At 36.4% G+C, this 26,439-nt stretch overlaps 4 protein-coding genes and 1 non-coding gene across 5 annotated transcripts; 3 read left to right on the top strand and 2 right to left on the bottom strand.

The window, feature by feature from the left end:
• Nucleotides 1-341: 341 nt before the first annotated feature.
• ca4c (carbonic anhydrase IV c) lies at nt 342-5,952 on the top strand. Its single transcript, XM_089123592.1, has 8 exons — nt 342-405; nt 674-718; nt 820-984; nt 1,898-2,043; nt 2,154-2,246; nt 3,490-3,556; nt 3,790-3,950; nt 4,935-5,952. The coding sequence occupies exons 1-8, from the start codon at nt 342-344 to the stop codon at nt 5,130-5,132; spliced, it is 939 nt and encodes a 312-aa protein (XP_088979718.1). The 3' UTR covers nt 5,133-5,952.
• Nucleotides 5,953-5,961: 9 nt separating this feature from the next.
• On the bottom strand, nt 5,962-14,662 carry asl (argininosuccinate lyase). The gene is made up of 16 exons (XM_039693692.2): nt 14,444-14,662; nt 14,138-14,332; nt 12,569-12,652; nt 12,436-12,492; nt 12,256-12,353; nt 12,082-12,159; nt 11,627-11,704; nt 11,229-11,281; nt 10,967-11,029; nt 10,492-10,606; nt 7,994-8,078; nt 7,053-7,112; nt 6,895-6,978; nt 6,603-6,683; nt 6,405-6,511; nt 5,962-6,313 (listed from the first exon to the last, which is right to left on the bottom strand). Exons 1-16 carry the CDS (start codon nt 14,456-14,458, stop codon nt 6,169-6,171), a joined length of 1,398 nt encoding a protein of 465 aa, XP_039549626.1. The 5' UTR covers nt 14,459-14,662; the 3' UTR covers nt 5,962-6,168.
• A 462-nt stretch (nt 14,663-15,124) lies between these two features.
• Nucleotides 15,125-18,839, top strand: crcp (CGRP receptor component). Its single transcript, XM_039693696.2, has 6 exons — nt 15,125-15,240; nt 16,340-16,376; nt 16,511-16,609; nt 16,748-16,842; nt 17,100-17,157; nt 18,270-18,839. The coding sequence occupies exons 1-6, from the start codon at nt 15,233-15,235 to the stop codon at nt 18,405-18,407; spliced, it is 435 nt and encodes a 144-aa protein (XP_039549630.1). The 5' UTR covers nt 15,125-15,232; the 3' UTR covers nt 18,408-18,839.
• A 230-nt stretch (nt 18,840-19,069) lies between these two features.
• Nucleotides 19,070-25,850, top strand: tpst1l (tyrosylprotein sulfotransferase 1, like). Its single transcript, XM_039693693.2, has 3 exons — nt 19,070-19,330; nt 21,565-22,677; nt 25,087-25,850. Exons 2-3 carry the CDS (start codon nt 21,842-21,844, stop codon nt 25,307-25,309), a joined length of 1,059 nt encoding a protein of 352 aa, XP_039549627.2. The 5' UTR covers nt 19,070-19,330; nt 21,565-21,841; the 3' UTR covers nt 25,310-25,850.
• A 446-nt stretch (nt 25,851-26,296) lies between these two features.
• On the bottom strand, nt 26,297-26,368 carry trnaw-cca (transfer RNA tryptophan (anticodon CCA)). Its single transcript has one exon. It is a non-coding gene; the product is annotated as a tRNA-Trp (tRNA).
• Between the last annotated feature and the right edge of the window lie 71 nt (nt 26,369-26,439).

Genomic DNA, 26,439 nt, shown 5'->3' with positions numbered 1-26,439 from the left:
ATGTATTGCTGCACAAGAGATTTTGCTTTGACACTGGTTAATCTAGCCTATACCGCAGTGCATCTTGGGTTGCTGAATCCAGACAGGTTATTTTTTAACAGAGGTCACCTTGTGTTGTGCATTAAGATTTCACATGCTAGTGCTTACAGGACAGATGCAGATGTAATACATGCAGATGCCATGTCAGCTTCAGAACAACAGAACAAGTTTTTATTTGCAACATTGTTCACTGCAATGAAGAACAACTGTTTACTTGGAAACAAAAAATTCAAATGCTAAACTTAAAAAAAAACCAAAATAATGAAGAAATAATTCATACATGTTTGCGACAACTTGAGTAAATGATAAGAGAATTTTCTTCTTGTGCAAACCAAGTTGAATGGGTTGAAAGTGCACAGGTGGACAGTGAGTAATATGAGAACATTTAAGGTGCCTTTGCATTCAAGCACATGTCCTGCTCTCGATCAAACCTGGTGATCAGGAGGGGAACTCTGTTAGATGGCTCACTGATTATCAGGAAAAACTTTGTGAATCAAAGCATAACTTTATATGGCCACAAAATAAACAAATTTGTTAGTTAATGACCACCTCAAAATTGGCTCTGAACCTTGGCTTCGAGTCACGGATTTAAATACTTTCCAAAAGTGGTCCAGTTTTTTTCTGTCTGTTCCAGGTGAGTGGTGCTACGAGAGCCAGTCCTGTGACAGCAAGTGTACAGGTGAGAACTGGGGCTCAAGTTTTTGCATTGTCATCATCCCTAAAGCAAAGTCCTTGTTCGTATACAGATATAAAAATGTGTTTTCCATTTGTGTCATCCAGGGCCTTCAGAGTGGAAACAAAAGTATCTTCAGTGTGGAGGTCCAAATCAATCGCCCATCAATATCATCACACGCAAAGTGAAGCATGACCCAAAACTGACCGGTTTTACCTTTGATGGTCATGAGGACATTTTCAATATGAGTGTGGAAAATCATGGACATTCAGGTAGATGGAACTAAACTTTAACGGGATGGTTCACCTAAAAATGTAAATTCTGTTTTCATTTATTCCATCTTCAAAACACAAATGAAGATGTTTTTTATAAGCTTTTATCACTTTTGTCCATCCATTGAAAGTCCGACTTTAAAGCATCAGAAAGTATAAGAGAGCGTAAAAGAAATGAATGAACAAACCTCATTGGTATATGTTTGAGCTTCCATTTACCATATTTTATGAGCTCTATGTGTGTGTTTATAAAAACGTGGATTACTCTTCATAAACTTTTTTATTGTGAAAGTTTCCGTGGGATGGAATTTGAATGGAGGGACGGAAATCAAATTTACAAGTACAATCAACTTGGATGTTGAAGTAATTTCAACTTAAATGACATTAAACTGACTTAAAAAAAAAGTGAAGCAATTTAAAAATATATGATGTCATAACTTATGGATCATAAATATTTACAGTGTTGTTTCAAAGATGAGTCTTGAGTCTTAAGGGTTTGGAACAATGTGAGAGCAGGAACAAACTATCATTTAAAAGTGGACAAACATGAAACAAAACTTACGAAATAGTCTTTTCTATATTGTGACGTGTATCTGAGTAAAATGGCTTCTCAAACAAGAAAAAATGTAGGGTGGAATTTGATTTTGTCCATCGGGAATTGATTGGATGGTTGTGGTTCGCTATTGTTTTGATCTGACAGGTTGTTCTGCCCTCGTTTTCAGAGAAGAAATTAGGCTTTACAAGGGCACACCAAATAAAAAAAATAAAAATACTGATGAGCACAGATAAATACTGAAATATTCCATAAAAAAACAAGAATTGTCAATTTTTGTCAACATTTGCAATTCAATTGACGTTTGAATATTGTAATCTTACAGTTACGTATAATAACATGCTCTATACTTCTTCCCAGCTCACTTTACACTCCCTCAATCGGTGCGTCTCCGTGGCGGGGGTCTGTCAGACACATACAAGGCTGTCCAGTTCCACCTGCACTGGGGAGAGGACGGGGGCCAGGGCTCAGAGCACTCTGTGGACGGAGAGCGTTATCCCATGGAGGTGAGAGTCCACGTCACAGTCAAGGATAATTGGAGGATTAAATGCAAATAAAGCCTATTATTGTTTTAAGATAAGTTATGATGGTATTCATTATGCATTTTTCCTTCCAGCTCCACATTATTCACATTAAAGAAAAGTATAACAACTTGAGTATGGCTCTAAATGACTCTACGGGGGTGGCAGCACTTGGCTTCTTTTTTGAGGTACTGATGCCTTTCTGATATTTTGTCTCATAATTATACTAATTAAATAAATATTAAATAATGTGAGGAAATCAACTGAACACAAGCTCTTAAAGGGATAGTTCACCCAGCGCTATTTTAATATTATTGAGATACTATTTTAGTTTTTGTTTATTTCAATTTAGTCTAATTTTATTTAGTTTTTGTTAATTTATTTTTATATTCAGTTTAAATTTTAGTTAAAGTTTTAGTATTTTTGTTGTTTATTTCATTATAAGTTTAATATATATATTATTTTATTTATTTTATTCAGTTAGTACTTTTGCCTCAATTAATTTAAATTTTTAAACTTAAATTTTTAAGTTTAAGTTGTTTTAGGGTTGGATTAAGGTACGTTGAATATGGTCATGCAGACAAAGGCATTATTATGTGCTTTATAAGTACTAATAAACAGCAAATATCCTATAGTAAAATGCATGTTAACAAGCATCTAGTTAAAATTAAGAATTTGACCTTAAACTAAAGTGTTACCTAGTTTTTTTAGTACATGAAGTTAAACTACATTTTGAGTTGAATTTAAAACTTTATTTTATTTCACTTGAAGTTTATTTTATTTCAAGTAACAAACGTTTTTTATGGTTTTAGTGTTGGCTAGCTATAATACCGGTAATCCCGCACCCAAAATTGAAAAAACCTATTGTTTTCAAAATGACAATGACATTCTTCAATTTATGAAGAATTTCCATTTAATGAAAGTGAATGAGGACTGGGTTTTAACAACAACAAAAAAATAAATATTTGAAGAGTTCAGATGCAAAAGCCTCTAAATGCCATTTGAAATTTTCTTCTTTAATGATGATTTTTATCAAACTTGTATATTTAAGTTCAGTAATTTCACTTAAATAACAATTAATAGGTAATTATCATTGCCATTTAAGTGAAATTACTGAACTTAAACATACAAGTTTGGTAAAAATCATCATTAAAGAGGAAAATTTCAAATGGCATTTAGAGGCTTTTGCATCTGAACTCTTCATTTATGGGACACAAGTTATTTCCATTTTGACCTCATACAATGTTATCAAATAGCTTCAATACGGACTACTTTTATGACATTTTATGGCTCATAATTTTTGTCATTTGCTGCTTGACAGCCCCAGTCCTCACCATTCACTTTGCAGCCATTTTGGGTGAAATATAAACCCTTTAATAAACCATGCTGATAATAACTAATAAAACACAGACTTTTGTCATCCCCCATTAGATGTCTTCAGAGAAAAACCAAAAGCTTGATAGAATTATAGAGGCTTTAGGAAAAGTCAGATATGAAGGTAAGTACTTTTAATAATTAATTATAATAATTATAATTCATTACATTTATATATTTTCTCGGCACTCAAAGCGCTTTACATAGAGAGGGGAATCTCCTCAACCACCACCAGTGTGCAGCATCCATCTGGATGAAAGACTACATAATCTGGATTTCTCATTTTTGATTCGTTTATCTATTTAACATGTTTTGATTGTCTGTTTTTGGTTCCACATTATGCAATTTGATCAAAAGGGAACAGCACTGAAATTGAAGACTTTAGACTGGCTGACATCGTCCCTCAAGCCGATTCACTGAGCTACTATCGCTACTCGGGTTCCTTGACCACACCAGGTTGTGACCAGTCTGTTGTGTGGACGGTCTTCCATAAGACTCTGCCCATAAGCAAAAATCAGGTACAGAGATCATTTTTAGCATAAACCAGACTAAGATATAAATTTTAGTCATACTTGCAATTAACAAATCAAGCAGAAGTAATTGAAATAGCTTAACACAACAAAATTTTCCGGTGGTTTCCCCAAATTCAACTAAAAATGCCACTTTTGAATGACTTCAGCAGTCCTAAAATTATTCAACCCCTTAATGGCAAGCATCTTTAGTACTTAGTAGAACACCCATTAGCTGTATGGCCTTATAGATGTATAACCAGACTTCAGCTTCCGGCAGTGTTTCTAAGGAATCTTAGCCAATTCCTCATTAACAATGTTCTACAGACCAGTTCAGTAATATTCTTGGGTTTACGTGCCGCAACCGCCTTTCCTCCCGGTCCTTTGCAGTCTCTCAAGGGTTTTTCTGAAGAAATCTGTTTGCAGCCTTTGATAGCTTTCTTTTTCTACCCCATTCAACCACTTTTCCTTTACCTTTGAACTTGCGAACTATGCTTCAAACGGTGTCTCAAGGAACATTTAGTGGCTTCGCTACCTTGTTGTATCCGGTTCCTTGTTTGTGAATGGTGATGAAATCTTCTTTTAACCTTTTGGGCCATTCTTTTGATTATTTTGCCATATTTCCAGTCAAAAGTAACACTCAACAAACCTATTTCATGTGTTCTAGCTCAAGCACACCTGGTGCAACTAATGAAGCCCTTGATTATTTGCATCAGATTTGTGCTATTGTGAAGGATCCTACTCAGGGGGTTGAATCATTTTGAGACTCCACTCCAAAAGTCATTAAAAGTTGCATTTTCAAATGAATTTGGGAAAACCACTTAAAACATTTGTTTTGTTTTATTTGATTTGTTCATTGCAAACCGCTGAAAGTCTGTACATTTTGCCAATAAACATGATTGAATAACTGTAGGAGATCTCAATTAAGTATATATAATTATGAAAAGGTTGAGTTCACTGATCCTTTTGGCCATCTTTCTTTTTCTACTTTAGCTGATGTCAATGTATAAACAGCTGTTATTCGCATCAGAAAAACCAATGACTGGAATATTCCGTCCTGTGCAGAATCTGAATGGACGAGTTGTTTACACGTCTGTGAAATCTCACTGTCTGTGTGTCCTGCCCAATCTAATCACCCTGTTTCTGTGCCTCTTTTGTGTTTTTGGACAACAAAGGTGTGTGTTTTACTGAATGGTAGAGAACATGTGTCTTTTAACACAGGATGTTCTGTTTCCAATTTCTACAAACAAAATACAGCGAATAAATCTTTCAAGCACTGAACTGAAGTTAATGGAATGGATCATTGCCACCATGCTAAGGCTGTGAAACCTGACCACATTATTATTTGTAATTATTTGTTCACAACTATAAATTGTTTCACTCAAACCTCTTTTCATGTCTACTCGCATTCTCCTTTAAACGTTATCCGACTTCTATAAAATTCAGGAATTCTACCTGTTTTCCATGACTCAATTGTTCATGATTACTGCATTTGAAGTTTTTTTAAGGAGGTTTGTGTTGTCATTGTACAAATAAAGTCTTCAAAATACTAAACAAAACCACTTGGGATGTGAACGTGGCTTGTTTGAAGCTTTCTGAACCTCCACTAAGATGAATTCACTGGATAAATTTTCCAAATTTTCGTGATTTTCCAGGCCTGGAAATGCCCATTTTTTTTAAATCTCAGCTGTTTCCTGGAAAACATTTTTCATGGGTGGTGATGGCGCAGTGGATAAGACACATGCCTTTGGTGTGAGAGACCCGGGTTCGAATCCACTGTGTCCCTGAGCAAGACACTTAACCCCTAGTTGCTCCAGAGGCGTGCGACCTCTGACACATATAGCGATTGTAAGTCGCTTTTGATAAAAGCGTCAACTAAATTAATAAATATAAAACCCTGTAAATTGAGTGTTTCATACAGCTTTGATTTGATGATTAAACAATTAATATGCCTTTATATGCATGTGATGTTTAAGTTGTACATTACGTATGTTTCCAAAGATGTTAATAAAACTTTAAATGAAGTGACTGCACAAATTATTTATTCAAATGTAAGTACATTTCATAATACACGTTTTGCCATGTAAAATCCTTATTCTGAACCAATGAAACTGTCCTTAAATGTAACATACAGGCAAACCCTTGACTTTAACTGAATCTGTGATGATATGAGATAATAGCAGGCATAACATGCCAAATTCATCTCAGAAGAAAGAGCACCTACTGCTTACTGTTTCTGTGCCTGTAACCAGCTTCTAAAGTGCTCGATTTGAGCCGTGATGCTACTCCTCGCTGTGCCACCGGGTGCGCTGTACTGTTCAACGCTTCTGACGTAGTCCCACACTGAAGAAATGTCTTTGTCAAACAAAGGGCTGGAGAGAAAGATAGAAACAAATAAATAAAGAATGAATAAAAATTCTATATACTTCTATATGCCATTATTGTTTTAATGTGCCTGCTGACCTGACGGTTTGAAGGTCCTCTAAAGTCAGTTCAGACAGACTGATTTTCTTAGTCTCTGCAATATAGACGGCTTTTCCAGCACAACTGTGGGCCTCTCTGAAAGGCATCTTTAATATACGTGTATATAGATCAGATTTCATTCAGCTCAATTGAAACACAAAATCTATATACTATAGGTAGATGAATTGATGGACTCACTCCCTTTCTGACCAGGTGGTAGGCAAGATCAGTGGCCAGCATATCCGGGCTGAGGGCTGCTTCCATCGTCATTTGGTTGACCTGAGTAATGGTAAAGTATGAGTGCTTAAGATCTACCACTCAGGAAATAGAAAACAATTCGTTAAGTTGGCCAAATTGAAGACTGACAATGGATACATGCCTGGCTATAGACATAGACATACTGGCTATTTAAACAAGGGAACAGTTTTGTTCTTGATTGCCACTGTCCATGACAAAGCCACATTAACTTGTAGTATAACCCGTCTCTTACCTTTAGAGTTGAGATGACACCTGTAGCCACCTGCAGCACAGCGTATACTGTATCGTATGTGTCGAACATGGCCTCCTTATCCTCCTGCAGTGATAAAAATATAATCAGAGGACAGTCGAGAGCAAAATAATCACATTCTCTGCCTGTTATGGCCATACCTGTAGGTCTTTGTTGTATGTGCTGGGTAAGCCTTTGAGAGTCATCAGAAACCCTGCAAACTGTATTACAATGAAATTTAAATTAGATTCAATTGTTAACTGTAAATTTGAGTGTTAATATTTGATCATGTTATTAAACAATATATTTAACCTTATAAAAATTATAATATTACTTTCTTCAGATTAATCTAGGGATGAATTCTGGCTGAAAATGTTATAGTTAATTTTATGTTATGGCCAATAACGATAAATTGTCAATATCAACGTATATATATATTTTTATCTGTGTTCTTAAATATGATCCCTTTTAAAGTGAATTCAGGCATTACAACATTATAATGTACAGTCCTGAATGAAAAATGAATAATCGATCACAACTTATATTAGGCGTCCTTAACTACCATGTGGGTATTGTGCTCATATTGTATTGCAAAACATGGAGGTGTGATGCTGGTAAGGTTAGGGACAGGTTTGATGGCATGTAAGGTGTAAGGGAAGGTTCAACAATATAATTTTAGATGTAATTACAGAAAATCATTACAGCTGCATTAAATATAAGTACAATGTAAAAACATGTATGTACATAATAAGTGCACTGAATCAAAGGATTACATAGTAGATAAAGACACCTAATAAATCATTTTATGATTTTCTAGAGAAAATCTAACAATGTTATTCAGTGATTCATGTTTTTAAAGATTAATGTGACAGTTAATTCAAAAACAGAAGAAATAAGCACGCACTATTGCATATCCATTATCCGCTAACCAATAAGGTACCATTATATTGTGCATCCCTAAATTAATAGTACCATTCAATGGACAGCCCTAGTACTAATTATTAAATTTGCTATAGATTGACCTTAATCATAAGGGCAGTTCTTTTAATGACGTGATTATCCATGTATCGTGCTGGTTTCATTAGTCAGTGTTGTATCTTACTCTGCCAAACACTCGTCCTGCTTTGCTGCGAATGAGCTCCAGGCTGTCTGCGTTCTTCTTCTGAGGCATTAAACTGCTCCCAGTGCTGCACTCACAAACATAAATACAACAGCTCTGATTAGCTACACACACTAGACACACATACAAAGTAGAAGTGGACTGAATCAGCCAGCTCATGTTCACAGTCTCTGTGTCCCAAGGCCACTTGACGCCGGGTTGTTTGCTGGCTTGCTATCAGTTCTGCCTTATCTCATGGGGTTGTGATGGCGCAGTGGATAAGACACATGCCTTTGGTGTGAGAGACCCGGGTTCGAATCTACCCGGGTAGAAAAATGGGATAAAATCGTGATTTTTTTTTCTAGAATTTTACACCCATACGCAAAATATCTGGGTATATTTTTTTTTGATTCAGATTTGAATTTTGCAAAACAAGTTAACGCTGTGGTGAAAACTAGTTTTTACTACCTAAGGTTAATTGCTAAGATAAAATCTATCCTTTCATGTAGAGATCTGGAGCCAATCATCCATTCTTTTATATCACCCAGACTGGAATATTGAAATGTTGTGTATTTAGGACTCTCCCAGGCATTGATGAATCGATTGCACTGGTTCAAAATGCCGCTGCTACACTATTGACCGGTATGAGAAAGAGGGACAGAATCACTCAGATTTTATCAATGGTTGGTTACCAATCAGATATCGCTCCCTTCAAGTTCGTGTTAATATTTTTTTTTTATTTTAACTGGTCTCACTCCCTCTTTTCTGTCAGATCTTGTTATTCTACACCAGCCAGTAACAATTTTTAGATCGGGCGATAAACTTTTGTTTCAGGTACCGCGGCCCCAACTCAAGCGAAAAGGAGATTGTTTCTTTACGATAACCGAACCTTACCGCTCTCCATTCGCTCTACCCCTACTTTGAATGCTATTAAAATGGCTTTGATGAACCACTTTTACATCTTGGCTTCTGAGTCTGACCCAGGAGAGAACTAAATATTAGTATTTTATGTTGTTTGTCTTTATGTTTGGTTTTCTTTGGGCAAGTGCTTTATAAGAAACTAAACTAAACTGTGTTGAGTGTCATCCGACAATTAAGACAACCTCTTTGAATCCTGCATTCTGTGGCAGATGGTCAGCTTTTCCTAGCACGGTTTTGGTGTTAATATATAGGTAATAATTATTTTTTAGCAAGCATTTACTTGTTAACTAAGGTCAGTACCAGCTTCAACATCAGTTAATGTTAACACACTTAAAACTTCACAGGCCATAAAGAATTATAGTATGAGAATAAAATTGATTTGCTCCGACAACAGAAAGTGTGTAATGGCATGCGTTCATGTCATGTTCACTCACTGACTCACTGACATTGCTTTGCAAGTGCATCATAAAAGTAATCTGAAACAAGACCTATTCTTTTGCAATTCTGCCTAAAGCACAAGCCAGCAGCTCCTACAGTTTCATGACGAAAATTTGCAATCGTGGCTAGTGGGGTAAAAACTAATGCAGAACATGTAAGGAAAAATGTAGTTAACCCAAGGGCTTCAAATTAATGATCTCTGTCTGCTGTGACATTATGGGTTATTATTGGGGCCTACACACGACACATTCTCGAGTTCAAACAGTTAGGCAAAATGTTAGGTTAATAACAAAAAGAAGGCTCAGTATGTCAAATTCAGTCCCATTTAAATCTGCAATCTGAACGGTAAGATTATTTAATGCTTTTGAAAGTATTTTTTGTTCACCAAGTTTGCAACAAAAAAACAGTCAGTTATTTTACAATATTATTACAATTTAAAGTAACTTGACTATTTACATTTTTTAGCATCACTACTTTTCATGATCATTCAGAAATCATTCGAATATGCTGATGTGCTGTTCAAGAAACATTTTTTTGTACTCATTGGCTGGACAGTAAAACACAGACCGGAATGGGATTAGAACCGTCAGCCAAGAGCTCTTATATGCAGTGTTGTAGTACTCGAGACTCGGACTCGGTCTCGAGACCATATTTTAATGGTCTTGGTCTTGTCATGGACTCGTGTCCATTTGGACTCGGAATTGACTCGTACTCGAACATTTTTTTTTTAGGACTCGTAGTTATTCCCGAGTCCACTCAAGTTCAATTGAAAATATTTTTCATGATTATTAATGTATGTTAATAAAATATTTCTTTAAATTGATTGACACGCCCAGTGATTGGTGATTTTCTAGTGCGCAACTGCACATGACAAATTGTAATAAAATTACTTTTAACACCACCTACTATGTGGCCTTTTTACCCTAAACTGATCATATTTTTTAAACTCTAAGTAAATTCAGTAAAAAAAAAAAAAAAAAGGATTTCTCTAAGTAAATAAAAGTAAATTAGGTAATCAACCCTCACTGGTCTCGGTCTCGACTCGGACTCGACCGTCTCTGGTCTCGGACTCGACTCGGACTCGACTCTCTCTGGTCTCGGTGTTGACTCACTTCCCATTTTGGATCATATATTGTCCTCACCTGTATGCATCAGTCAAAGTGATGAAGGAGAATTCCTTGGTACTGTACAAAATCAGATCCTCTGCCATCTTGCTGAGGTGTGTGAGACACATTGATCCCCAGAAGAGGAACTCCACTGTCCAAAAACATACACAAAAGGATAAAGGGATAGTTCGCCCAAAAATTAAAATTCTGCCACCATTTACTCTCATGTTGTTCGAAATCTATAGACCTTTCTTCCTTCTGTGGAACATAAAAATGTATTTTGAAGAATGGGGCTAACCAAAGTTTTGGTGACCATTTACTTCAATTGTATGGACCAAAAAAACAAACAAAAAATATATCTTCTTTTATGTTCCACAGATAAATGAAAGTCATACAGGTTTGCAACGACATGAGGGTCAGTAAATGATGACAGAATTTTCATTTTTGGGTGAATAATCCCTTTTATATTACAATGATATCAGTTACTAATCAAATGCATTATTATACATACCAACAAAATCCCTCTGTCCAGTAGCATCCATGCTGTTAATGCTGATCCTGTCAAAATTTAGTTCTGGGGAGTGATACAAAAAAATTATAAATCGGATTATAAATCATATGAACAATTCTACCTGTGTGTACACAACCATATACTCAGGAACATACTTCACGAATCATTAATTGTGTGGGAAAAGAAATAAACTCACATTAATATTTAATATGAAAACAGGAAAGCAAATAACAGAAAAGCAAATTCATAAAACTAAGTCAACCTTGACGAAGAAGTTCTCTATCAATGTTGAAGGGATTCCCAGCAATGGCTCCACTGCAAGGTAAATATATACATCATATTATTTCAAAGTATCTAAAAAAGATCCATTTAATACAATGAAAGTGTGAAGTGTGTACACAACCGTTCAGCAACTAAATACTTTTGCATTCAAAAATATGCACTAAAGTGTCAGTAAATGATGTCATAAGGTTACAAAAATGCTGTCAAATAAATGTGTTTCTTTAAAATGTTCTATTCATTAAATCCTGAAAAAAATGTTTTTTAAACATTTATAATAGTAAAAAATGTTTCTTGAGAACCAAATCCAATGCATAAATAATGCAGCCTTGGTTAACATAAGATTACTGTACAGTATTAGTGCATATACACAAAACTAACCTTCCTAGGGGCATCACATTAACACGTTTTCTAATGTCGTCCAGCCGCTCGACATCCCTGCTTAACGCCACTGCATGACTGCGAGAAACGATGAACAACAGAACAATTGTGACCAAACATATGTATCAAGAGGATGAAGGTCTTGACACTTCACTGTAGCTTTACCTTGAGTAGAAAATAATTAAAGGGATAGTGCATCATTTATTCACCCAAACCTGGATGAATTTCACAAAAGAAAATATTATGAACAACCCAATGACTCCCATAGTATTTTTCTCCCATATTATGGAAGTCAATGGGGCTGTTATTACCCATATTCTTCAAAATATTTTCATTTGTCTTCAGCAGAAAAAAGAAATTCATACAAGTTTGGAACAACATGAGGGTGAGTAAATGATGGGCCTATTTTCATATTTTGGGCCTACTATCCCTTTAAGACTGAATTTGAAATGCACCTGAGAATCCAGTGACTCCATCTGATTGGCTGGGCCCTCTGCATGTGAGTGTATCCAGGGCATAGGATGTCGATCTCTCTGATTGGACAAAGGAAGATAGTTTGCGATGTGTGTGTTTGGTAATCGTACATTAGTCTGATCTCTACAGGTATCTAGATTATTGAGCATTCTTACGCTGCAGCTCTTTCCACCATAGTGTTGATGAGCTGCAAAGCTAGTCCTTTCAGAGTGGCAATAGCGTCCCGTAGCCAGAGCCGCATATCTGTTGCAACCTATATCCAACAAATGAAAACTGTTCAGTCAAAGCCATGCCTAGAGGAAATATCATGTGACCAAATTCGGTCCAAGCCAAACCTGATCGTTCCTGCTCCTCCCTGTGTGAAGCTTTCCAGCTGGATCACCAATAAATTCCTTTAAAGGGAAAATAACATTATTATAGGAACCAAAAATTAAATTTAATGCTCTTTTTATAATAGATAATACAGACCTTCAGCCTGCGTTCATTGGCTGTGTGAATATCCTCGTCTCCTGGTTTGATCTTGAACTCGCCTTTGGACCACTCATCAAAAACCTAATGAAGACATTCATAAATATCTGTGAACAGGTATTGACAATGAAGTAAAATGTCTTTAGAAAGGTTTCTGATTTCAAATTTACAATATTTATTTACAGCCATATAGGGGAAACACAGTGCTGGTCGGAAGCACAATGCTATATCTCAGTGGCTTTTGAGTTAAAAATGCAATTACATTAATCTAGCTGTTGTGCCCTGGTTTCAAATTCTGAATTAAATTAGAATATTTTTGTGATTTTTTTTATCCTCCAAACTAAAATACAAACATTTTCAACTTCAAGTGTAAAATATTCACTTTATATTGAATTTAACAGAGAGTGAGAACATTTTTAAATTGACTGTGCGAGGTTTCGGGTGTCATTCACTTTTAGATGTACAAAAACAGTGCTGCTAAATAATTGCAAACTGGTATTTTTTTATATTATTTTAGTTTATTATAAACACACAGATTTATAGCGTAAATGATATACTTCTAGTTATTTACTTAGAGTGGCTAATGAATCAGAAGTCTTGAACCTTCATATTCATAGCTTACATCTGAGGAAAACTAATTTGAATAAAACGTATATCTGTGAGAACTATATACATTTCCTCTTTATAAGGGTAATCTCTAAAAAATAATAGATTCAATTTTTATCAGGGTAAGTGGTCACTTATTATGCATTTAAAATGTATACAGTACAATAATTATCATAATTGTTGGTTAATATTTTTGCACATAACCTTTCAGAATTGTGTAGTAATACTGTTTTAACTTTTTAAATACTACTAGGCCATGTTCATGTGATCAATCTTTTTTTACAATAGCTTTTTTGTAATGTAATGTACCTATACAGAAACTGATACAAAAATTAAATATTAACTGCATTAAAGGGATAGTTCACCCAAAAATGATTTTTTTTTTTTTTGTCATCAAACCTGTATGAGTTTGTTGGTTGAAAGGGTTACTGACTGGTTGGTTACCAACCCTAAAGATTGTATTGTTTTCCTACTATGGAAGTCAATGGTGCCATCAGCTGTCTGGTTACCAACACACTCTTCAAATTGTCTTATTTTGTGTTCAACAGAAGAAAGAAATTCATACAGGTTTGGAACAACGTATGGGTGAGTAATATGATGATTTTTGGGTGAACAATCGTTTTAAAACGTGTGACAACTAGCCCCAGTTGGCTGGTTGTTGTTATGTTGTCAGAACAAAATGTTACTGTAGCTTCGGTGTTTACAATAGGGATCAGCAGCGGCATTGTCACGTGGCTATTGTTGTGTGCGCATGGAGATGTCTGTGTCAGGGCATATTTTTGTCTGTGATGTATTAAACTTTGGTGTCAAAGGGGGAATGGACTATGGTACAGTATCCTGGTTAATATTTACAAAGTGCACTGAGGTACATGAAGTTTCATGAAAAACATAACTGTAAAATATAACCTGGAAGCAAGCAGACATGGTTTACGAGTCAGGTTGTGTGATAAATTGCATAATCACCTTGTCAAGGCCTGTTAGAATCTGTTCCATCTCGTTTTGGGTAACCAAACCTGCTTTCTGTAAGGCTTTGACATATGCTTTACTTCCTTTAATATCAGCTTCCCACATACGCTGGTCGTACGCGATTGACGCATTGAACTTTTCCATTATAGGGTCTGTGTTTCCCACAAAACGACCACCCCATAGCTTATTTCCCTGTTCAACACAAAATAAAGAACATAAACATTACGGTACGGCATGACAGGTTTGGAAAGCCTGTGACAGACAAGAAACGCACAACACTTTAGAGAGATGAGCAATCTTTACCTCTGAACTTGCCATTGTAACAGTCTCACTTTGAACCTCAAGCAGTCTTTATGTGCGAAGAACAACGGAAAACTAAAGTATATTATTTAAATCAGAAATGTCAAATAATTAAAGCATTAATTCAGCACCGAATGCTTTTAAGAGTGAATAACTGTAAGAGGCGAGGCTGTACATCCAGCAGCTTGCAACATAAGTTACATTTCCTCGTTTATTTTGAGAGGACGAAATCCCCGCCCATTATATGGAAATGAGGTGCTCACCAACCAACCAAAATTAAGCGTCATTTTTCGGCAGCTATCATTTAGCCTAAAGAACCAGTGGATGGCGCTATGCCCCTAACCGAGAAGACGAAAATAACTATACTTCATTATCATATATATTAAAACAAATATATTAAAATGAATTAACTAAAGTGTTCTATTGTGGTTCATCTTCTTTTATGTTTAATATCTTTCCTACCTACACCATATATGTTGAGGCTTAAAAACATTACATTTTTAATCAATATTTTTCAATAGAATTGCTTCCACAACATTTCAAATGGGTTTTGGATTTTGAGGGTTTAGATTTATTTTGCTGCTGGGGAATGTTATAGATTTTTATTAAAATCTCGTAAAAAATATATATATATTTCTAAAACAGTAGGCGAATAGTTACAGGAATCAAACAAATGTGAACATGACCAGAGAATGACATGACCGAACATGACACCTGGGTGGGAACGTTTGACAGAAAGCTTCGTTTTCTTGCCGGATCGTTTTTAGTTGTCGAACCAACGAGGAAAGGAAGATGGAAGTGTAAGATCTATTTTACTTCTACACGTTTAAAGTCAAACTCAGACCATATACTAGTTGGTCTTTTGTTGAAAAAAAGTAGTATTTGGCGCTCTGATGAGTAAATACATTTTCCAAATCTATAATGAACTGTCGATTATAGATTATAGGTTCACGTGGTGGTCACTCTGTAAACTCTGCAGATGATGTACAGTAGTTCCACTCTCGGATAAACTTGATTTTGAGCTGTTCTAACTAGCTGATCTGTTTGAAATACAATATATAGTGACCAATAATTGCTGAAAAAAACATTTGGGTTTAAAGACTGTATAATCTAGTACGTGTTGAATATGGCTAATATCGAGAACAATTTTGGAAACTCGCAACAAATAACATGAATAGACATCAACACAAACTACTAATTCAAGTTAAGTCAATACTCCGAGAGCAGATCACACTGAATATTTATATTCGTTGTAAACGGATTGTTAAAACATTGGTGTCTACTTAACGATCAATGTTATACTATTAAACTCGATCCACTTGATTGTGTTCACCAAAAAAAAAAAAAAAAAACAGCCCAGTTCCTGTCACCATCTGAACTTCCTAAACCAGAGGTGTCTAATCCTGCTCCTGGAGAGCCTGAGCCACTGTCCTGCTATGTCCAGCCCCAATTAAACACACAAACCAGCTTAGACATATTAGAAACTTCCAGAGGGTGTTGTTGAGGCCAAGCTCTGCAGGACAGTGAAAGTCCAGGACCCACTTTGTCAATAAATAGTGTTTAGGGCAGGAGTGTCCAGAATATATTTTTTTTACTGTATTTTTTAATAAAGTAAAGATCCCATTACTCAAACACATGCATACATTTCAAATGCACAAAATGCAGTGGTGTTTGTTTCAGTGCTCCAAAGTGTTGAAGCTTGTTTTTTTGCCTTGGACTATATAAATAAATAATATAATCATGAGATATAAACTTGTCAGTTAAAAAGTCACAGTTAACTCTTTTATTATTATTCCATAGCAGAAACAAGCTTCCATAATGGTTTATTATAACTGCTATAAAAAAAACTTTATGTCATTTAACGCAAGTTAATCCAAATTGAAACATTTTGTTTTGTAGGAGAGATGCCAATGCTGCAATGCTGAGCAATTATGAGGTCAGTATACACATTTAACCTTTTTAGATTCAATTTGGATCCATTTGTGTGTTGTACATTTAAAGGTGTGTGTTATCTAAATGCATGCAAGCAGTTTTTGTTCCTTGCTGTACAAATGCCCCCTACTCCACCAGGTCTATCAGCTGCTGACAGACCTGAAAGAAAAAAGAAAGGAGATGGTTAAAAATAAGCACAGCACCGGGCAGCAGAATCTCAACACCATCATGTATGAGGTGCTTGTCTTTGATGTGACTTAAAGCAAAGATGAATGATATTTATATTTCCATCTTTGTGAGTTTGTTTTCTTCAAAATCTTCAGAAAGGGTTACTCACTCATGCCCTTTTAACATTTGATGTATATGCCCCAATAGACCATGAAGTACCTCTCCAAGACGCCATGTGTTCATCAGAACCCAGAGACTGTGAAGGAGTTCCTCACTGCCATGCTGCCTCACAAGCTCACTAAGTTAGTTTTGTTTCTTCTTTTTAAACGATTGCTTTAGGCATTTTTATATGGAAAGAAACATATAGAACTGTCACAAATAGGTCTATTGTGACAAATGCAGACTTTGTCACATTAAATGCAGTGTATTTACAACCACTTTGTTGAGTTTGAGATGCATCTTTATGAAGATCTGTGTCATGTGATGTGAGAGTCTGAGTTGCCTTTTTGCACTTGATAATGAGTGAACCTGCTGTTTCTTTTTCTGTTCCTGTTTAAAGAGCTGAAAAGCTGCAGCTCCTTAACCACAGACCCCAGACTGCTGTTGAGATCCAGCTGGTGAGACACTTTCATAACCTTCCTCATTTTTTACATCATTGCCAATTTCTTGGGAAATACTGAGAGTGTGCAATGCCATTCAAACGTTTGGGAACAGTTTGTTATTTTATTGAAATAAATGAATACTTTTATTCACATTAATTTAAACAACTAAAAATGAACTGTAAAGATAATATGTAACAAAACAAATGATATCTATTTTAAATAGATGCTTTTCTTTTGAACTTCTATTCAGCAAAAGAATCACGTGACACTGTGAACTGGAGTAAAACCTGCTGTCATGTTCAAACTGTAGTGTTTCAACATATTGCTGTATATTTTATCAAATAAATGCAGCCTTGTTCAGCATAAGAGACTTTAAAAAACTAATCTAATCGACCCAACATTTTTGAAAGATGGTGTATCAGCAAATATTCACATAGTAAAATAAGCTCATAGTAAAATAATTCACATAGGAAAAATAAGTGTACATGTATTTTCAGATCAACAGAATTTATTCGTCCTTGACACAGAATTCTGTGGAATATTACATATAATAATATAATAGTATGAGCAGTGTTGGGCAAGATGCTCTAAAAAATTAATTACTTCTTCAACGGTGTAATTAGATTTCTGTAGTAATTACTCTCTCTAAAAAGTATTGCATTACTTCCTGGTCAACCTCAACCAGTTGAACAATACAAGGATAGACATTAAACTGCTCTTTTCTTTTAAATAAATAACATAAAATTGCATAAATTATTCTTGAACTGACAAAGTATTTAAAGGGAGAAGGTTACATTAAAAACATGTTTTAACAGTAGATGTTTAATCTGGAATTAACTGTAGAAGTAACAAATTAAATTACAGACAAATTAAGAGTTATCCCTTACTTTACTTTTTCAAGGGAAAATGAATTACTTAGTGTTGGGTGTAACGCATTACTCATTAGGAGTATTATTATTAATATTATTACAAGGAAAAAATGTATTAATCTGGTACCCTGAAGCCCTATGATTTATCTGTGTCGCTGTAATAAACTAATAGAACAGATTGTATGGAGAAAAGACTATTTTCTAAATGGCCAGCACTGGATGTTAGATGTATAACCTATGTATGACCTAACCTTACAGATGGTAGAGGAGAGTGAGGAAAGACTGACAGAAGAACAGATTGATGAACTTATACAGAAAGTCACAGACATCCTGCCTGGTGACCCCCAGAAAGAAGACGATGCATCTGCTGACCCTGTGATGGAGACAGACCAATAGCATCAGCATATTCTCCTTATAACATTATATTAATGAAAACATGTTAGACATAGATAGGTACATTTAAATGTCTATAAAGTGTGTATTTATTTAACCCAATGTATATATTGTACAAGCACATGATTTCATATATAATTTTGTCAGCATTTGTTGCTTTTCAAACCCATTTGTAGTTGCATTGATCGTTGTTCAGTGGGGAAGTATAATCTTCTGGAGTCAAGACAATCTCACTTCCTCTATAAAATCCTTCCTGTATTGCTTCTCTGTAATTTTTGTGTTTGGTTATATTGTATTATCTTCATTGACCATTATGAGATGTCAATGTGTGACTGCAAGTTTCTGCTGAACAAGATTTTATCCATAAAGTTGTTTAATGTGATACTTATGTAATTTGTCAGTCTCACAGTATAATTATAAATAGACGTTTTCTCATTTCAGCCCTCCACAAGTCGTTATTTTCTAATAAATCGGACATATTGATATCAGACAATACGACATTGGTGACTGATTAAAACATTTTCAGTGACAGAATTTTTTCTGAGGAGAAAATCGGTATATATTTGAACTGATATATGTTCGACAGGATTTTAATTTATGACGGCAAGGTCTTGTCAGAGAAAGCCAATGAAAAGCATCTGATTGGCAATAGACGTTTGCTGTAACCAATGAAATTTGAGAGTGCCTCTACAGCGCTGTGGTAACTGGTGTGGATTTAAAACCTCTGCTTGTAATTCAGGTTTTGTCTTGAATTGAAATCGTCTGACAGTGAATCCTCACATATAGACAGAGAGAAGATTCATGAGAATTGTGCTCGCGGTGATAGACTATCTCTTAACGTCCGTTTACACGATCTTTACGTCTGCATTTCATCAGAAACGTGATTCTGGAGAATGTAGGATTCGAGGAGTTACACTTTCTGTACGGTAAGTCGCGTCGCGCTCTTTAACTATTTAAACTAAGCTGTTTTCGGGGGTGTTTTTAACGTGTCGTGACTTTTGGGCGCATAGTTTCCTTGTTGCCTTCCTCATCTCGGCTAGATTGTCTCCGATTTCCCTTACGTCCATTTTAAGCGTCTTCGTGTCACAGCTAATACATCCAAGTGAAATCTGCGATAATTATAAGCCAACGTATGCACATCACATTTGTTCAAGTGAATAATGCGTTCAGCTTTGTTTTTAACTACACACGGCCATGAATCATGATCTAACGAACCGAAGACACGTATTGTAACTCTGTCGACTTGTTGCATTATTGTTGCACGCGCGCTCACGTTTCCCTCAAATTACACGGCAACGATCTGAATCACTGAACATTTTCGGTCTGCAACATTTGGCGAATTCGTATCCTTTTGCGATACCCAAACATGCGTTTCAATGTTGAAGGCGCTTAAAAATGCGTTTTCAGATGCATGCAGTCGACCACCAGACAACAACCAAAGTACCGAGAAAATACACTTTTTAAAGCGATGTAAAATACCTTTTCCTCTTAAATTTCTTTTTTTAATATGTCGGAACAACTATACGTTAGTTATTTGTAGTTCTTTGATTTGACTGAAATGTCTAACCACTGTGGCTCAACTACAGCTGGCACTAACATAACTTCTTTAAATGAGTGTCATGGGGCGGGACTTACTGTTTGTTCAACCAATGAGAGGTGGATAAAGAGTTCGAGGGAAACCTGTTTGGGAACCGTCGTTGTTTGCCTCAGGTTAGAAATTTGCATAAAGCACGCCCAAACAACTGTATGTCAGGGCTTTATTTTCCAAATGAAATTTCTATAAAATGTAATCTTATTAGGCCTAAAAGGCCAGTTAGGCCACCCAGAATATGTGCCACATTTGCATGTGGTTTCAGTTTTGTACAAATTTATATTAGAGCCAGACCGATATATCGGCAGGCCGATATTATCGGCCGATATTAGGCATTTTCCAAACTATCGGCATCGGCGGTTATAATGGCCGATAAATGAATATTTCAAAAACAAAATAAAAACGGACGAAACACGCTTGAACCATTTCATGAGTGTTGGAGTTGTATAGTTTGTCCACCAGAGGGCAACTCGTTGAGTTGGTCACGATACATTGCTTGAATAACAATTGCATTGTCATATTATTTTAGTTAAAACTCATAAATAACTACAAATAACTAATGTTAGGGAAAACTGTTAATGTTTTGTTGCACGTTTCTGAAATAAAAAAATATCGGCCGATATATCAGAATATCGGATTTTAAAACCAAAAAATATTTGTATCGGTATCGGCCTTCAAAATCAGTTGGGCTCTAATTTATATTAGATTTTAGCGTGAAAGTTATCGATTTTTCATGATTTCTTATCGGTTTGTTTGGCATATAATTGTATTTTACTTATTTACATACATATTGTTTACTGCATTTGGATAATGATGAATCAGTTTAAGATCAACTATCAGGTGTTTCATGTGCATAGGTGTTATTTGGGAAACATGCATCGCAACTAAAAGCAACCACTGATGCTGCCCACAACAGGATGTGTGGTTGCTTAGGTGTTAGCGTGCATGTTTTTAAATCCAAAGTTTCATGTTCACATTGATAAAAGGTGCTGTAGACACCTCAAAAACAAAGCAAGGAAGTGTGACCTACACATATGGTGGTAGCAGTGTAAAACCATACCTTTTTTTAAAAAAATACATTAAAAATCAAGGTGAACAACATCTAAATATCCTATTTATTTTGTTCACTCAAAAACAAATTATTTTGATCTGGTCGTTTGATCTAAGTGAAGAAGTAGTGTTGCCATCATTACAACATATACTGTTGAATATTGAGTCTAAAAAGGTTGGGTACTAGTCTAGATTACTCCGCTTTGACCTGGATAACTTCACAATCTTAAACTACACATGGCAGCACCTAAAAGCTTGTCAAGATTCACAAACTATTCTTTTCACATATTTTACATTGTTTTTCCAGTTACATTTTCCTTGTTCCTTGTCATGTTTAGGCTTGCATTTCAAGTTACAAATTGGCTATCTCCAATTGTCTAATCCCATTACGGTAATGTTGTACTGTAATGGTATTAGACGTGACATTTAACGTAACGTGAGATGCACAATAGTAGCCAATGCTGAAACAGACCTGGCAAGATCTGTTTTTGAAAGCGTTTTTCCTTCTCCTTTCAACAGGCACAATGGTGCTGACAGAGAACATAAGGCTTGACTTACCAAGTCTAAATTTCTTGAAGCCCCAAGCATGAGCCTGAAGAGCTGCTGGCTGGAAAATTGCACATCCCTTCCCTCCCCCATTAACTTTTACCTAAGCTACATTCTTTCACCGTGACCCTTTCTGGAAAGCATTCACTCTGTCTTTCCAAGATCCCTCCTGACCCTTTTCCCCCTTCTGTTTTACCAATGTTTGCCTCATTCTGCTTTTTATAACCGCATTCTCCCCTAACTATAAGTCATGAGAAAACAAACATGCAACATTCTCCTGATCTGCGTGGTCATCAGCTCCGTCACAGTATTTTATCTTGGCCTCAGCACGATAGATTGTCCACATGCCCGTTCTCGCGTGGCACAGCACAGGTGGGCAGTAAACCCACACTCCGGCAGAAACCTCAGTGACCCGTTACAACTCCCTGAGGAGTACAATGAGGAAACCCCTCTCATTTTCATTGGTGGAGTCCCTCGGAGCGGCACCACACTAATGCGTGCTATGTTGGACGCCCACCCTCTTGTTCGGTGCGGAGAGGAGACCCGGGTCATCCCCCGGCTGTTAGCCATGCAGGCCACCTGGAGTCACTCGGCACGTGAGCGGCTCCGTCTCAACGAGGCTGGCGTCACCGACGAGGTCCTGGACTCCGCCATACGTGCCTTCCTGCTGGAGATCATAGTGGGGCACGGCGAGCCCGCTCCGAGGCTCTGCAATAAGGACCCCTTTGCTCTGAAGTCCCTCTCCTACCTCTCCAAGCTCTTCCCAAAAGCCAAGTTTATTCTTATGCTTCGCGATGGCAGGGCCACTGTACACTCTATGATTTCCCGCAAGGTGACTATCACTGGATTCGACTTGACGAGTTACCGGGACTGTTTGGTGAAGTGGAACCGGGCAGTGGAGGTGATGTATGACCAGTGCCTGGCTGCAACTGATGGCAACTGTCTGCCCTTGCACTACGAGCAGCTGGTGCTGAACCCTGAGCGGGTGATGCGCAAGCTCCTTCAGTTCCTGGATCTGCCATGGGACACCGCTGTGCTGCACCACGAACTGCTTATTGGGAAAGCTGGAGGAGTTTCACTGTCAAAGTGAGTGAGTTTGGTGCTTTGATATATTTGCTGTCACACTTTTTGTTGCGTTCACATGCGTGTATTTTCTCAAAGTAAAACACTACGGACTGGTTTCACAGACAGGGCTTAGATTAAAGGAGAAGTCTGGCACAAAATCAACCTTTGTTCTAATAAAACATCGGTACCTAGTCAACCGTTCTCTGAGATTTGTTTTCATGATAATCGAATGTAAAGAGTTTCATCTCTAAAAACTGTTTAGTGTATAACGCTAGTAAATGGGGGGCATTTAATAAGTAAAAAGAAATCGCTAGTTTATACCACTAACAAGGCTCAAAATAGCCCCACACTAACACAGTAACATAATGAGGGTCCCTGAATACAAAACGAAGCATTGAGAACTTTGTAAGTGTACAGATCGTTTAATAAGAAGATACTTTATAAAGACAATCCACTTCGTGTAAACAGACAGGAGCCATCTTTGGAAAACTGTCACGAGTAGTTCGTTGTTCGACTTGTCGAGACCAATGTTTACCAATGGTTTATTAAACCAAAGGTTCATTTTGCGCCGGAGTTCTCCTTTAAGCATGGATTAGGCCTTAGTTCGGCATTTAAGTAGCTTTTATAAACGTAAGATAAAACAATGGCACTGATATATAGTATTCAACATATGAAGTGGATCAAAACCACATTTTTGAACAATACCCGTTCTTGTCTTAGGACAACTTTGATTAACTTTTTTGATCCACTTCAAATGTTGACTACTGTAATTTAAAGGTGCCATTGGTGCAATACTTAAAATTGTCTACATAGAAGGTATGTGGCTTAGGTAAGGGCGAAAATTCTCCAGATACGGTTTTACATTTCCATATACAACTCTAGGATTTGTCATTTGAATGAAATGGGCTGTTATTACCTCATTCGGAAGGGTCATGAATAATAATGTTTAGCTCTGCTCTGATTGGCTGTTTCACAGATTTGTGTGCAGGAGCTGTGATCTATTCTGAGAACTGAAGTATGATTATTTTGCATGTTTGTATTTCAAACAAAAAAAATATTTTAACAAATTGAGTAGATGCATTGTCAAATCACAATCGTTTCAACTTAAGCGATGGAGAAGTTCACGTAATTTAGAACTAGCTTCTAAACTCTTAGGAACTTTATTTCCTTTCGGTTTACTTATTTGGGAATGAGACATTTGTGGGAGATGTTTTCTGTGGGGGGGGGGGGGGAACTTTTGAAACATCTCGCGGCACAGATCTACCAATACAAATAAAACATTTCCAGTTAACAGCATTCATTTCATTTGGTTAAATAAAAGGCGATCTAGCACTGAAATGCGTTGTCTTCTCTCGGAAACGTGCTTCAGTCAATTACAGAGATTCGTTCCGGTGAAATCACAATTCAAAATGCACACAAACGTGTCCCTGTTTCTCATGGGTTCTAATCCGCTCTCGTATATTTTTTCCCCCTCATCAAAACATATACAACCACTGATAAACATTATATCAATTCAACCACTAATAAACATTATTGGTTTTGATGAGGGTGGGAAAAAACATATATGAGTGCGGATTAGAACCTCGAACCTCCCGAGTCCCGACACGCTAGGCAAAAATTCTACCTCTGGACCATCACTGTACATAAGCATCAAAGGGCGTATATAGTCTATATACTCACTATACTTGGACATTGTGCTCATTTTTATTTATGTACATCAGGAAGCTACAGGACATCGTCTTTCAAAATATGACCTACTCGAAAGAAAAAAAAAAGAACGAATGCGTCATTGTACCCAGCACTTTTGAAAATGCCCTTCCGAGTACATCTCTGTCCCCAGCACATTTCAAACCAAGCTGACGCCCATGAACTTCACCATAGTGAGTTCTTCCGGTTTTTCCAGTCTTACGGTGGTGAATTGGGTAGAGCAAACAAGTTTGAATTAAAATGGTGCAATATCCTGTTGTAGATCAACATCACCCATGCCTGTTGACAGTTCTGTTCTGTAGGAAGGGTATGAAAAGTGCTCACATCTCCTGCACAACCTGGAACATTTACATCCATGATCTCCCATTTTTCACTATTGTCCTTGTTTGCTCTTTCACAAAACTTTCAGAACTTCTGATGATTCGGCTGTGCAAGTACATGTTAATACTGCCTGGCCTAGAACATATGCAAATGTTTGGTGTAAATATTAATGATCACGACTGCAATGTTACCGTTTTTCAGTGTTCATTTGCAAACATAAGATTTACATTTAAAGGAGGAAACAATAATGTTTGAGGCTCATGGTATGTCAGTTTCATGTACAAAACTCTTATTATTCAACTATGCCAAGTTAAAGGGTTAGTTCACCCAAAAATAATGATTCATATCCATATTTTTAAATCGATTGTTCATTTTCTCTTTTTTTTTTTGTTTTTCTTCCAGAGTGGAACTGTCAACTGATCAAGTCGTCAAGCCAGTGAATAAGGATGCTCTGTTTAATTGGGTGGGCAAGATCCCTGCTGATGTGGTGAATGATATGGCCAGCCTTGCCCCGATGTTAAGTCGTTTAGGATATGACCCCCTGGCCAACCCGCCAAATTACAACAAGCCTGATCTCTTATTTTTGAACAACACAAAATTATTTGTGAAGTCAATCCAAAATTAAAAGGTCCTCTGTGGATATAACCTGTGAATACTTGGAAGCAATAAACATTGTGCATTTTATGAGCACGCAAAGCCTCTACTTGAATTAACATGTAGGATGATAAAAACGGAGCTGCAAGCACCTTTGTTTCTTATGGCGAGAGTTTCATAAAGTGATCAAATGTGCTAAAACCAAGTTTTAACGATGTATTGTAAGTTCTCAATTAAATTTGTCATCATCAATTTAGATGTTTTGTAGATGCTATGCTGTTGCTAATGTTGTCAGTGTCAGTGTAATGACTGCATTGTGGTTGTTGACTTTTTATTATTTTTGTTAATGCATGCATGTCGTGGCAAATGTTTTCCAAATGTGTCTGAATTTCACACAGGAAACGAAGCTTGATGAAAGAGGAAGTCAATAGTTGCACAGAACTACCACTTTTTGGTTTGTTCTCTTTGACTGCAGAAGTATAAAGGAAATTTTAAAAATGTTTCTCATGCTTTAAATATGGTTTTGCTGTAGGCTTTTTATTATGAACTTATGAATTGCCTACTTGACAAATGTGTTCCAAATATGCAAGTGTGGGTATCTGCAGGTCAGAGTAATGCTTGTGCGGAAAGATAAGAGTCTTGTCAAGAGTTCTTTACAATTAGTTTGATTGGATTATGTGTAGGCCAAGGGTTGAAGAACTTCGGACATGATGTCTGCTGTGGATGAACTCTCAGTCCTCAACATTCCTTCACAATAAATGTTCAGTAGGTTAACATGACTAGTCAGTCTCGTCATGACACTTTTTGATGTGTGTTGTAACAGTTTTTGTTGCATAAAAAACATGTATTTGTTAAATATTGGTTATTTCTAAAGAAACCTTGTGTGTGTGATACTTATTATAAGATTATTTTTATGTGGTGTAATGAAAATCACATTTACAGGACTTATAAAAACACTTTACTACCTTTTAATAGCGAATCTAATTGTTATCGCATTGAGGAAAGAAAAAAAAAGCATTGACCCCGACGTGATTTGAACACGCAACCTTCTGATCTGGAGTCAGACGCGCTACCGTTGCGCCACGAGGTCTTGTGGTCTAGCATCAACATTATATAAAGTATACTGTATTATATTACAATTTATCTACTTGGTGTATTTTA

The sequence above is a fragment of the Pimephales promelas genome, chromosome 19 (assembly GCF_988280905.1).
Source record: "Pimephales promelas chromosome 19, fPimPro1.hap1.1, whole genome shotgun sequence".
Lineage (NCBI taxonomy): Eukaryota > Metazoa > Chordata > Actinopteri > Cypriniformes > Leuciscidae > Pimephales > Pimephales promelas.
The sequence above is the reverse complement of the archived record's forward strand: the minus strand, read 5'-3'. Positions and strand labels throughout refer to the sequence as shown.

Coding starts and splice junctions, on each gene's coding strand:
- ca4c (XM_089123592.1), top strand. CDS start 342: ATGATAAGAGAATTTTCTTCTTGTGCAAACCAAGTTGAATGGGTTGAA. Junction 406..673: donor TGAAAGTGCACAGGTGGACA/GTGAGTAATATG, acceptor TGTCTGTTCCAG/GTGAGTGGTGCTACGAGAGC. Junction 3,951..4,934: donor TGCCCATAAGCAAAAATCAG/GTACAGAGATCA, acceptor TTTCTACTTTAG/CTGATGTCAATGTATAAACA.
- asl (XM_039693692.2), bottom strand. Junction 6,684..6,894: donor GTGTCATCTCAACTCTAAAG/GTAAGAGACGGG, acceptor ACCATTACTCAG/GTCAACCAAATGACGATGGA. Junction 6,314..6,404: donor GAGGACCTTCAAACCGTCAG/GTCAGCAGGCAC, acceptor CTTTCTCTCCAG/CCCTTTGTTTGACAAAGACA.
- crcp (XM_039693696.2), top strand. Junction 16,843..17,099: donor CTGCCTCACAAGCTCACTAA/GTTAGTTTTGTT, acceptor TCCTGTTTAAAG/AGCTGAAAAGCTGCAGCTCC. Junction 17,158..18,269: donor CTGCTGTTGAGATCCAGCTG/GTGAGACACTTT, acceptor CTAACCTTACAG/ATGGTAGAGGAGAGTGAGGA.
- tpst1l (XM_039693693.2), top strand. CDS start 21,842: ATGAGAAAACAAACATGCAACATTCTCCTGATCTGCGTGGTCATCAGC. Junction 22,678..25,086: donor GGAGGAGTTTCACTGTCAAA/GTGAGTGAGTTT, acceptor TTTTTCTTCCAG/AGTGGAACTGTCAACTGATC.